Raw genomic sequence first — 13,523 nt, 5'->3', positions numbered from 1 at the left:
TGTATAAGGTTTGAACACTCATCCAAACTTGTATTGTGTGATCGAGAAAGTCTTGCATTTTGGTAAGGTGCAAGTCACCGTGAATGAGACACATTTTTGTCTCTCGTAGACTTCGATGCATTCAAGTCAATGTGAATGAGTGTTGATTGATTAATATGTGAGACTTGGATATTGGAGGTTTACATGTGAAGTGTTCAATCGTGAAAGAAAACAAATCAACTCATGTTAAAGGTGTAAGAGTTGAATGATTCATTAGCGTCGGAGATTTTGTTAGTCAATCAATCGAAATCACATTTGCCTAATTATTATAAATAAAATTTTAATTTATTTATTAATAATATAGTGTGGATACACATTTTCCTATCACGACAACAAGAGTAGTTGGGACTTTCACATGTCAAATATAATCAAAAAGAAAAAATATAGAATTAACCCTATTAACCAACGTTGACCTATTAACCAGAGTTGACCAGTCAACGTCCTCTCCTCTGCATATGCTGCAATGAGCACAGTGACCGAAGTATGACCGATCGGACTTGTTGCCAAATAATTTTGGTTGTATTTGGGCTCATTGGCTAGAGTAGTCAAACCTTTAGGACATCCAAAGCGGACGATGAAATTAAGTTTCTCTTTTAACTTTGGAATCTCGACCTTACACGACAAGTTATTCTTCATAAATACATCTTTTTCTCCTTAGGTGGGTTCATAAGCGAAGAACTAACATGACTTGTTGTGACATGTGAAAGTCACAAGTACCTTCGTCTCAATTTTTTTTTTTTTTATCGAGACTTCAACAATATGTTTTTCTTCTAATTATCATTATTTTTTCAAAGCTCGATAGTTACTTTGATGTGACCTTTTCTTGCCATAATAGCACTAAATGTTCCTCGACCTAGATTTATTTTTATCTCCTTTCTCTCTTTTAAGGTCCAATTATAATATCTAGAGAAATGGTGCACTTTTCATATAAAATTAATTTTTAAAAACTTTTATATGAAAGAGGAAGAGAATATACTACTAACAAGGTCTTATCTTCTTTTCCGATGCTACGTCTATATTCTCTAGGTCTATGATTTTAGTTTAAAAGACACCAATGAATTTGATTCACTAAGATTCATCCTATGATTCGTAATAATTAAAATCTCTACTAGAGGGCTATTTCCCCAAGGAGTGTTATGAAATTTCTTGTTTATTAAGATAGCTTTCATCTTTATCATAGAGTAATTATATTTCGATCCAATTTTTTGATCTCATATAACATATAAAGAATTAATATGTTACATAATTTTACGATATAGATCGAGTCGATGGAAAAATCGAATGACAGGACAAACGATTTACATAAGCATCGTTTTTACAACCACAAAGAGAAGAAAAATCATAATAAAAAATTAAACCGCAGGAGGGCTTAACGACACCATCACGATTTCCTTAGAAAAGAAATCCAAATTTTGCCAATAAAACAAAATTACCCCTGTCAAATCAAAGTTGATCAGTGTTGACCAGTCAACTTCCTCTTCTTCCTCCTCCGCAGGTTGCTGCAATGAGCACTGTGACAGGCCGGCGACGGAGATCGGCGACCGGACTTGTCGCCGGAGAAGAACTTTGGTCGGATTTGGGCTCCTTACTCACTTCTCCTCTCTCCTTGTTCTCTCCTTCGCTTCCCTCGCTGTTGTTCCCCAAAGCTCCATTTATAGGAGCAAGGGAAGGTGGCAGTGCTTGAGAGGTGCGACTGCACGTGGCCGGGTTACGGCGGCCGACTGTGGCTGCGGCGGGCGGTGCGGGCGCACGGGGAGGCGGCGGCGATGAAGACAGCGGGCAGCGGCCGCGGTGAGGACTGCGAGAGTGAAACGCCCCCGCGTGCGGCGGTGCACTGTGTGAACGCAGGCGCGGGGAACGGCTGCGGCGAGGATCAAAGGTGGGGCCGGTGAGAAATTGACTTCGGTCAACATCCCTAGTCGATTCGATTCGAGCCCGAATCCGACTCGCTTTTGAGTCCGTTCCCAAACTTATTTTGTGGCAGTGAAGGAAAATTATTCCACATAATCATTTTTTGCTGTGGTCATTAAATATGTTGAAGCAATTAACGTTTGTTGACCAAAAAAAACTCAAGCAGGAATTCTGATTACCAAGGAAAATATATCTCGAGATGGTTATTCAATTTTCATTCTTTAGCACCCGAACGATACGCATAAGAAGTTTATACTCTCATAAAAAAAATTTTGCTTTGTTGAACACAAATTTATTTTGAAAAAATAACTATGTTTCTTGTAAAATAGAATTCCTAAATATTTAAGAATAATTTAAAGAAAGAGTCCCATGCTCAAACTACATGGATTACTTAATGTTGTTATCTAACTTGATAAATTATTGTATGATATGTTTAAGTTTTATGAGTGATAGAGTCAACCAATTATCTTTTGTATTCGTAGTAATATAATTACTCTACAGCTGGAGATATAAATAAAACATAAAAATATTTCTATTAGCAATCCTTTTTGTTATCTATAATTTTATTTTGAATATTTTTAATATTCCTAATATTACTCTTCCATAGAAGGATGTAAATGTTCTTATCATCTTTTCCTTTTTCCCTTCTCCTAAGCACGAAGACGGAAGTAAATGTCCTTTTCTTTACGTTTCCTGCGTCGGGTAGGCGATCAAAACATATATGCACATATCCATGTCACATTTTAGCTTTGACGAAGGAATGGAATCCATGAAAAGCTCTTACCAAGTCTTCGAAGCTTTGGAGCGGAATAGATGGGTAGAATGAAAGCGATGTGTCGGACACTTGTGGTAGATAAACTTTCCATGAGCCGTATCAGTGCACGCAACTCGTTGGAGCAGCTGTTATGTGTTGACCGAGTGTCATTATTTTTATGCTATATTAGGATTAATTACATATTATTCCTTGTAGTTAATTATAATTAATATTTTAATTCATATAATTTTAAAAAAATTATATTGATAATTTTATAGTTACGAAAATGAAACATCTATTTTAATCTATATAATTTAAAAAGTTACATTCATATCCTTATAGTTACGAAAATAAAATATTTAGGTCCATTTACCCTAATTAACTATTCCTTTAGTTAATTAGATCTATTTATCTTAACATCGTCAATAAACATAAAAAGAAAAAAAATTAATATTTTAGTTGGTAATGACAGATGACGTCGTTGGTAGCAAACGATGATATCTCTGGGGGGCCGTGATTAGTTGTACGTCTCTCGTCAACTACTACGATTTTGATTCTGATATCAAAACTGGTTGAGTTTGACTCTCAAAATTCAGAAACCAAAATTACTAGTTCGGAAACCAAATATAATGGTATAACCTTGAAATTACATATTGCAATAATGTCACGAAAAACAAGGAAAATATTTATTGCATTATCGTAGCCCTCGTGCTCGAAGAAGGATTAACATTGTCCTTCTATTTCTAACGTAATTCTGGTTCTGATATTGAAACTTGGTTTACTGACATCGTAGCAACCTTATCACCGTTCCCCATATAAAATGCAGGTTGTGAAGGAGCTCGGAGAGAGACAGTTTCACTGTTGAGCATCACAACTATCGTCGACATAGTTGGCCTATCAGAAGGATCTTCCTGAACACATAATAGCCCAATTTGCACGAATCTTAACAGGTCGCTTTGTTGGTAGTGACCACCCAAGGCTGGATCGACTATCTCCAAGGCTGATCCGTCTTGCCATTTCTCCCATATCTGTGCAAAGGAAAATATAACTTGAAACTCAACTCAAATGCATCACAAAAGTCGGAATTAGACTTCGGTAGTAATGCAAAGCCAATCAATGTGATTTGTGACTCCACTTGGTTACTCACATAGCTTAGAAGGACCTCAGTAACTTCTGGATTATGGGAACCATTGCTTTTTCTTCCTGTCAAAATCTCCAAAACCAGAACACCGAAGCTGAATACGTCTGACTTGATCGAAAACTTGCCTCGCATCACGTACTCCGGAGCCATGTATCCACTGCAGTGGAATTAAGATTGGTTAGGTAACGCAAATAATAGGTACACCATTGGACCAGTCCACTCACAAGGTTCCCATGACTCGATTGGTGGTGCCTTGAGTCTGGTCAATGTCAAAAAGCTTCGCTAAGCCGAAATCTGAGATCTTGGGGTTCATATCTGCATCTAACAAGATGTTGCTGGCTTTTAAATCTCGATGTATGATTTTTAGTTGAGATTCCTCGTGCAGATAAAGCATGCCTCTAGCGATTCCACAGATGATCTTGTATCGAATTCCCCAAGTCAGCTGTTTGCCTCTTACAGCATCTGCTCCATAAAAAAGGAATCGAGGCAAAAACTTATACTTCCAAACTTAATCATAAAGGTTTAGTTTTTCTTTCTTTTTTCTTTTTTTGAACTGCAGATATCAAAGTTGTAAAGAAAGCTCATTAAGAGCGTGAATTACCAAACAGAAATCTGTCCAGGCTTGAATTAGGCACGTATTCATACACAATCATCGTCTCTTCCTCCAAGCAAACGCCCAGAAGTTTTACAAGATTCCTGTGCTGGAGCTTAGCAACCAAAAGCAGCTCATTTTTAAGCTCTCCAAGTCCTTGCCCAGAGTTCAGCAGCCTCTTGACCGCTATCACTCGTCCGTCCGGCAGTAGTCCCTGCACAATACTTCACGGTTAAGCGGAAGAATGGAAACAAGAGGACACTGAATTGGAAATAGGAGGAGAATATGGTGCGGATGTACCTTGTAAACTGCACCGAAACCACCTTCTCCAAGTTTATTCGCTTCGGCGAAGTTGGCTGTTGCAACTCGAAGTGTAGGTAGACGAAATAGTAATGACTCAAACACTTGTGAGGCCTGCTCCGAGTCAGTTTGATCTATGACAAATTAAGCAGACGATTGCAAGAATGTTAATTACAAATGATTTTCCACAAGCACTAGCCGATTTCAATGAAGGAGACGGGACATCAGGAATAGATGAGTCAGTCACTCACAAGGTGATTTCACTGCCCGCTTCCTCGATCTCCTGTACCAAGTGCAAAATATGGAGATTAGCAGTATTGCGCTCACTGCGGATACCGAAATTGCTATAGTTGTTTTCTTCGTTTTTCCTGCACCATTGTGAATTGTATTAGCGGACACGACAAAAACCCTTTTATTACGATAGCCATTCTTTTGCAGCACGGGTTATTCGATTTGCCCTGTCTTGATCGATCGTGTGTTGAATGGTAGATTAGAGCAAGTGGTATACTTTCCTAGGCTCTTATAGAATGAATGAGTGTCGCCTATTTGCCATGGATCTATGTATATAATTAATTAATTAATTAATTGTGCTAAGGGTGCATCTTTACCTTCTTTCCCGGTTGGACAGACGGAAGGATTGGGTGTTGGAGCTGTTGCATCCGTCAAAGGTGAAAGGAGCGATATGATGGGGGTGCCGTCGTAGAAGGGGGTAACTTCGAACCTTATATTGCACCTCACTCCCTGATTCCTAGCTCCCTGTAGGCTCCGTGGGAGCCCCTGTAACACGCCTTTCAAGCATTGCCTGCAGTCACTCGTCGACATGTCCGGCGTGCATTGCGCCAGGCCATATATAGTTGGAACCGCCTGCGTCACGTTGAACGCTTGCCCGGTCGCGTACCTCTTCGTGGAGTTGTACGCCGCCCAATCAGCCGTGCTGTCGAGCAAGTCGTTCACCACCTTGTTGAACCGATCCGCTTCGTAGTTTACCTGGTTCAAGTTTGGCAAGGCAGCCGTCGGGTCGTTGTCTAAGGTGCTGAGGAACTGCCGGTTGGAAAAGCGAAGGAGGCACTCATCTTCCCAAACCACGGCATCCTTGTTGTCGGCACAGAGCCGGAGGATCTCCACCGTGACGTTGCTAAGGCAGGAACCGCACGTGGTGAGGTTAGTATCGCCACGACAAAGGACGAGGCCTTGAACTTGGTTGGGTATTTGTCCGACGGTGTCGGTGAAGAAGCCAGGAGCGGAACCGTTGGAGACGAGGGAGGAGAGGAGGAGGTTGAGGTTGGACTCATACGTGCTGTTGGCAGTAAAGTTGCCGGCACTTGTGCTGCAAACTTGCCACGTGAAGGCAACGGTCGGAGAGGGGACGAAGAGGAGGACGAGGTAGAGGAGCAGAAACTGGGTGGAGCTGATCGAAGGAAACATGGTGGTGGTACTCTTTGGCTAATTACCGCGTGCTGTAGGACTTATATCGTAGCATCAAATATGGAAACAGATATCTTCTTAAAGACGCGTAAAAGACAAGTCGCAATCTATTCTTAAGCATTTATTTTGTGCCCATTGTTATTTCATTGTTTCAGTGCGTCTTTTAGTTATAGTGAAATCATGAATGTTGACTCATGTTCTTTTGTTCGAGCACTACAGCGTCATCCATTTCACAATCTAGCTGTCACGAAGGGAAATGGAAATCAAGAAAGCTCCAACCAATCAAAAGCTTGGAAATGGAAAGCGACGCTTCTGCGTGTTGGATACTGCAGAGACACTACTTGTTGGACTATGACTGTATTTGTTGATTGGACTATAAATAAATAAATAATATATATATATATATATATATATATATATATATATATATATATATATATATATATATATATATATATGCTTAAGTATAAAGAATACCATTAGAGGGGTGGATAATTTGGACCAGCAATTTATGGTCTACAGGATATCTGATTCACGAGATTCCAGATAAGTGGCCCGCACCAAGGATTACAAGTGTAACACAAACTTCCATCTTTCAATAGAGCAGGCAAATGTGATCTACATGTTGATTTCATTGTTCTTTTAAGTTGATTCTAGGAGTTTCTTAAGTGATATATTTCTATGTTGATTCTGTAATCGAATATAACATGGTACATGTATGAGTATAATGACATAAAGATTATTCAACTCAATTTTAATATAGAAGATAAATACAACACGAAATCGTAATTTCATTGGATTTTCTATTTTTAGATGATTTTATAGATTTTGGTTTTTTAAATCGAACTCGGATAGATTCACACCGTAAAGCTATGTATAAATCTCTAAAATAAAAAGCTCTTTAGTAAATTCGGAGAAAAAGAATGCTCTCAAATAAACGCTAATTATGATCGACTCTTCTGAATAAATTGTCAAAAAATAATTTTATACAAAACATAAAAGGATGTAAATGTTTGTGTTTTCTTGACGTGCAAGTCAAGGAGACTTTTGACGTTGGAAAACATGCATATTTCTCATGACGTAATGAATGGTTTGATATGGATGGATGCCTTTCAACACCTAAATTTCCATCTATCTTCCATGTGGTGTGAGATGGAGGGAAGTCACATGTTCTCATTGAAGCTTCTATCATGTGGTTGAGACGCAAGTCAAAAGCTTACATCTTATCATGTTGCTCGGGCGCAAGTCAACGTGATTGAGACACATATCTATCTCTTGGAGACTTCGATACATACCATAATCAAAATATAAAATGTGAGGGTTGATTGATTAATATGTAAGACTTGGGTGTTTAAGGAATGTTGGAGATTTAAATGTGAAGAGTTTAATCGTGAAATAAAAAAATTAACTCATGATAAAAATGTAAGAGTTGACTGATTCATTAACGTCGGAGATTTTGTTGACTAGTCAATCTAAGTCATATTTGCTCGATTATTATAAATAAAGTTCTAATTTATTCACTAATAATATAGTATGGATATACATTTTCCTACCACCAGAAGAGTAGTTAGAACTTTTACATACCACTTCTCAAGTGTCGAATCGATTTTTATTATCTGTTACATTTATCAATGTTACAGAACTAAATTCTTTGGAGATGACCTCTTTAACAAGTATAGTATCGTGATAAAATGACTCAATCAAATGATCTTCATGAAAATTAAATCAGAGATATACTCGATAATATCTCATAAATGCATATGTTAGATAGCATGTAACTTGAGGGGCAATACTCTTAAAACTTATCAGTCAATGAGTTAGAAAACTAAGTCAAGAATATATTCAACAAGAGGTATGCAACTTGAGGAGCAGTAACCTATAATAAGAGCTTATTAGTCAATGAGTTTTCAAGGATAATACCTACCTAGAGTCTAAAAATATGTAACTATCTCCATTTAGTAGATAGTTATTTTGTAATGAATAGTTTTCAAGGAAATAAATTGATTAAATTAATTAAATTAAATAAAATAAATCTCATTCAACTCAAACCTTATTTCAAAAACTCTTAAACATCTTTTTACATATATCTTAAAATATGATATTATAGATAAAACCCAATAATACTCGCCCCCTTTAGGATCCCGAGTTATAAAAGGCTTGTATAGAATAATCAAATCATAACTGCCAAGGATTTTTTTTCATACTTAGATTTTTTTTTTTATAATGTTGTTCTTCATATAATTTGAGTCAACTTGGTAATCACGACAAGTAATTCATAGATATTTTCTATCCAATTAAGTCTTAGGTTACTGGTATTTAATTTTTGATGTCCTCAATTCGAGATGATTTGGTCGGACACTAATTGACCACATTTAGATGTCAACATGTCACCAGCAAACAGAGTGTGACAGACCATTCTATGAATATAACATTCTTTTTATACAAATGATCTATAGAAATAGTATGACTAGAAACAGTTTGTTCTTGCAAGTAACATTTTATTACATTTTTGTAGAAATTCAATGGTGACTTACGACAAAACCTCGATTTTATTGTCTAATTGTATCACTAGAGCATAATAACATTGTTGATTTTTCTTTTATTGTAAAAACAATAACAGGAGAAAACAATCTGTATGAAACAATGAAATTTGTATATAATCTCAAGAAATATAATTGATTTTGGCAACAAAGAGACCAAGATAAGGAAGACAGAATTGTGCACTTGCAATTAATCATTTAGCAAAAAGATGATAGATGGAGATGTTATGATACTAAAACAAATACATATAATATATATGGACAATCTATGATGCTTATTATGACAGCATAATATGATAACATCATTCCATGGAAAAACAAGATTTTTGATACGGCTAACTTCGTAGGACCAACATAACATTAAGATGTGATAGAAGAAGTGACACACTCGAGCACTTACCAGCAGTTCATGTCATTGTTTGCCATTTGGATTTGAGCTTCGCAAGCTTTACTGCAAACTGAAAATAGATCCAGTCGCTGGCATTGTCGATCCATCGGAAGAAAGCGAATCTGATGGCCTGCTTCATGATGAGCGTGCCAATAAACAGCCAAAAGCCAACCTCAAATCCAATCACAATACTGGTGTACTCCAATAATTTGTCGAGCTTGTCGTCATCTTTAACTCTGGCATCAGGTGGAGTTCGATGAACAGGGCAAGCTAGCAGAGTGGGGATGACAAGCATAAGCTACCAGGGGTGAATGGGGGAGATGGGCAAAGGGGTGGGGAGGTCATGCAAGGAGATGACCAGAGGTGGAGGCGAAGGCAGTCAGGAACGGAGGCACAAGCGGCCAGAGGTGAAGACAGCGATCGGCGGGGCGAAGGGAGGGGCAAAATCATTTCTCTGATCTTTGTATACTAAAGCATCCTGTGTGTTTGTCACATGCAGCATCTGTTGCTCTTGACGTTTCTAATTGATGTCGCTTATCCTAAGTGAGATCCTTCTCTCTGGGTTTATGATCAACATCATTCTCAGGCGCAGGACCCATCTCGCTCAGTCCTTCTCTGTTGTGTTCCTTTACTGGTTTTATGTGTTTTCATGAGCTCGTTCTGAGATCTACATATATACATATATATATACATAGAATCTCCTAGTTTTCTTGGTAGTATTAGTCTTGCTATATATTCACATATTCAGCTATATTTCCATCCAATATATACTCTTTGCTGAAGCACTACCATTAAAATTTACATAGGCTAGCAAGAAAGAAAGAATCTCATTTTCACTGCAAAAAGAACAAAACTTCTATGGCTTCTCCTGTTGGAACTCCTTCTGGGTCCAGCCTGCTCAAAAGTCAGCTTCCGAAGAGGATCTGCAGGCAGTGATGAACCTTAAGATGCAGAGGAGAAAGATATCGAACCGTGAATCCGCGAGGCGGTCCAGGATGCGCAAGCAGAAGCATTTGGATGGTCTCACCGCGCAGATCGGCCAGCTGAGGAAGGAGAACAGCCAGATCTTGACAACCTTCACCCTCACCACGCAGCGGTTTTTTGCAGTGCAGGCTGAGAACTCTGTCCTGAGGACGCAGATGATGGAGCTCAGCAACAGGCTGCAGTCTCTCAATGACATCCTCCACTGCTTGAAAGCAAAATATAGCATCGGTAGTGGCCCCATGATCACTGATGACTTCATCAATCCGTGGAACCTCATGCGCATGAACCAGCCGATCATGGCTTCAGCCGAGAACATGTTTCAGTACTGAAAGATAAGAATCCATCAATGATGTAAAAGCGAAGGCTGCTGCCTGTGCTGTTGCTGTCGGTGCTTTTAGAGCTTCAAATGCTCAAACTGTATAAAACTCCAGTATGTGAAGACCAAAAGTTGTATGAATGGTATAAAGAGAAAGCTTGGTCGCAGATTGTGGCTTGTATGTGGTCTCCTACCTACATAAGCATCCAGAATCATTCTTTTGATTAATCCATTTGGTTCATCAAACTAAGGCATGATTTGACTAGTAAAAAGAGTTGGAGAGATTGAAGAGATCTGAGATCTGACAACAGAACAGCAACTTCCAAGGCCAAAGAAAATACTTTGAATGGTTAAATCCATTATGAAAGCATGAGCAAGTCTTCCCCTGATTGAGATATATTGAACATAATCACACTTTGTTCTCAGCTGGAATCCCCTGAAACACTCACTGAAATCAATTTCATGTATATGAAGGATGGAGTTATGATGCTTCCACTGGAGCAATTCTCAATTCATAGTAATATGTTGCATATGTTATGACAACTCATTTGCCCTCCTGTGGACCATTGGTTTGTTTCTGGAAAAGAAGCAATAGGTGATGCAGTAAGTTAAGTTTCACTGCACTAACAACCAGCAGCAAGTTGCCAATAGATTTAAGACTCTAAAAAGACTACAACGATTACATGAAACATAAATACACCCAACAGCATAACATGGAGAGGATGACATGAGCTTGAGATGCTTAGTGATTCTTCAAGTCATTCTTCGCCATTTGCCCTTCGGTTCCTTAATCTTTACTGTCACCTGCACATAGATCCAATCACAAGTCCTGTTGATCAACTGGAACAGAGCAATCCTGATACCATGTCTCAGATGTTATATTTAAACAATAACCTTATTTCTGGACAACACCAAATGGTCATGCATAAATCAAAACACTAGAACACAAATACATGAAGTCTACATAGACAATCTTAGCACTTTGCCACAGTTAAATTGATTCTTCGTCATTATTTTGGGCTTCAGCTTTCAGCTGCACATATCTGCATCCAGCCATAGATGTTGTCAATTTGTTGGAAGAGAGTAATCCTTAATCCTTGCTTCACGATCAGTACGCCGATAGAAACCCCAGAAACAACTATGAATCCCACGACAACGCTAGTAACATCTAATATTATTGTTTCAAGCATATCTCCATCATCATCTTCTTCTAGTTTGACTCCTGCATCAGCTGAACTGGTGGCAATCTGCTTTTTTATTATAGAAACCCCAAAATAGCAGCAAATCGGGAACTTATATAAAGCATTCTGGTAACACCTAAATCAAAGTTCTGCGAGTCCTGCAAAATATGATTTCCACGAAAAAGGAACTATATATATATATATATATATATATATATATATATATATATATATATATATATATATATATATATATATATATATATATATATATATATGCTCTCATGTTATGAATATTGAAACAAACGCATATAACATAAAATGTTGATTAACGAAAAAAACACAATAAAGAAACATAGAATATCTCTCTTAAGATAATTATATAATCAAAAGTTCTCAAGCTTTTGCACCCAAATGATAGGAATAAGCAGTCAAGAGTGGGATTGACATGAATTTATAAAACTTATTTATTAATAATAATTCACTTTTAGAAAAAAAAAAAAAAAAAAAAACATATGTACTCTGGTGGAAAATGAAGAGTGATTCTCATACCATATGAATATGGAAAATGATGAAAATATACAATCTAATCTCAGAAAAGAAAGATTCGCCACTCAAATAAGACATTGATTTCAGCCAAACACTAAGAGCATGTCCACAATAATAGTTACAATTTTATTGTCTAATTGTCTCTCCACACTGTGATTGTCATAATCTTTATCTAATTTGAGCATAATAATATATTGTACGAACAATAACAGAAGAACACAATCTCCACTCTCAAACATTGATTAAATATAGGTAGATTAACTATTTCCTTAGCAAACAGAGTATGTATGGCATACACTCTTGCAATTAATCTTTTTAGTTGTCAGATATGTATGTATCAATCCATAAGAGAAGGCCTGGCGATAGCAAAGTGATGATAGAGGGAGATGTTATGATACTAGAACTAATACATGTAATGTATACAGAGAATCCATGATGCTTATTTCAGCTTAACCATGACAGCATAATATGAAAACATCATTACATGCAAACACAAGATTTTGATACGACTAACAACGAAGTACAACATGACATTAAGGTGTAGTAGAAGAAGTGACGCACTCGAGCACTTACCGGCAGTTCATGTCATCGTTTGCCATTTGGATTTGAGCTTCGCAAGCTTAACTGCAAACTGGACATGGATCCAGTCACTGGTCTTGTCGATCCGTCGGAAGAAAGCAAATCTGATGGTCTGCTTCATGATGAGCGTGCCAATAAACAGCCAAAAGCCGACCACAAATCCAACCACAATACTGGTGTACTCCAATAATTTGTCGAGCTTCTCATCATCTTCATGTCTAACTCGCGTCAGGTGGAGTTTGGTAAACAGGGCAATCTGGCAGTGGCGTACCGCAAAGGTCTTTGTTACCCACATATGTCCATGAGTCAAAGGTCGACAATTGACTACTCGTGGGTATTTTTCCTGATAAGTCGTTATAAGACAGATTCAAACGAGCCAGAAAATTCATAGCACAAAAGCTCGAAGGTATCTCCCCTGTGAGATTGTTCACCGATAAGTCAAGTGATTCAAGCTGTTTCATGTCACCCATCTTTTCTGGAATCCTCCCCGTCAAATGATTGTTGGATAAGTTTAGGAAACGCAATCCGAGAAGCTTTGTCAGTTCTTTTGGGATTTCACCGGAGAGATGATTATTTGACAAGTCTATGCATGTCACCAGCCAGACAATTCTTGTGTAATTAAGATTTGATCCTTTTGTTGTTATTGAGATGCTCTCGTGATGATAAATGAAGGGACGAAACTTTGACCAGGTATTATTTTGCTTCTCCACCATAGCACTGAAATTTCCTAGAGATGATGGTAAGCTACCAAATAGATTATTGGAAGAAAGATCCAAAACTTGAAGAGGAGAGAAATGCTATATTCACTGGGATGGTACCATATA

General features: G+C 37.8%; 1 protein-coding gene across 1 annotated transcript; it reads right to left on the bottom strand.

Moving 5' to 3' along the window:
- Positions 1-3,368: 3,368 nt before the first annotated feature.
- LOC135608408 (cysteine-rich receptor-like protein kinase 6) lies at positions 3,369-6,199 on the bottom strand. Its single transcript, XM_065101257.1, has 7 exons — positions 5,346-6,199; positions 4,989-5,105; positions 4,738-4,871; positions 4,447-4,651; positions 4,070-4,307; positions 3,852-4,002; positions 3,369-3,732 (listed from the first exon to the last, which is right to left on the bottom strand). The coding sequence occupies exons 1-7, from the start codon at positions 6,160-6,162 to the stop codon at positions 3,448-3,450; spliced, it is 1,947 nt and encodes a 648-aa protein (XP_064957329.1). The 5' UTR covers positions 6,163-6,199; the 3' UTR covers positions 3,369-3,447.
- Between the last annotated feature and the right edge of the window lie 7,324 nt (positions 6,200-13,523).

This window comes from Musa acuminata, chromosome BXJ2-3, assembly GCF_036884655.1.
Source record: "Musa acuminata AAA Group cultivar baxijiao chromosome BXJ2-3, Cavendish_Baxijiao_AAA, whole genome shotgun sequence".
Lineage (NCBI taxonomy): Eukaryota > Viridiplantae > Streptophyta > Magnoliopsida > Zingiberales > Musaceae > Musa > Musa acuminata.
The sequence above is the reverse complement of the archived record's forward strand: the minus strand, read 5'-3'. Positions and strand labels throughout refer to the sequence as shown.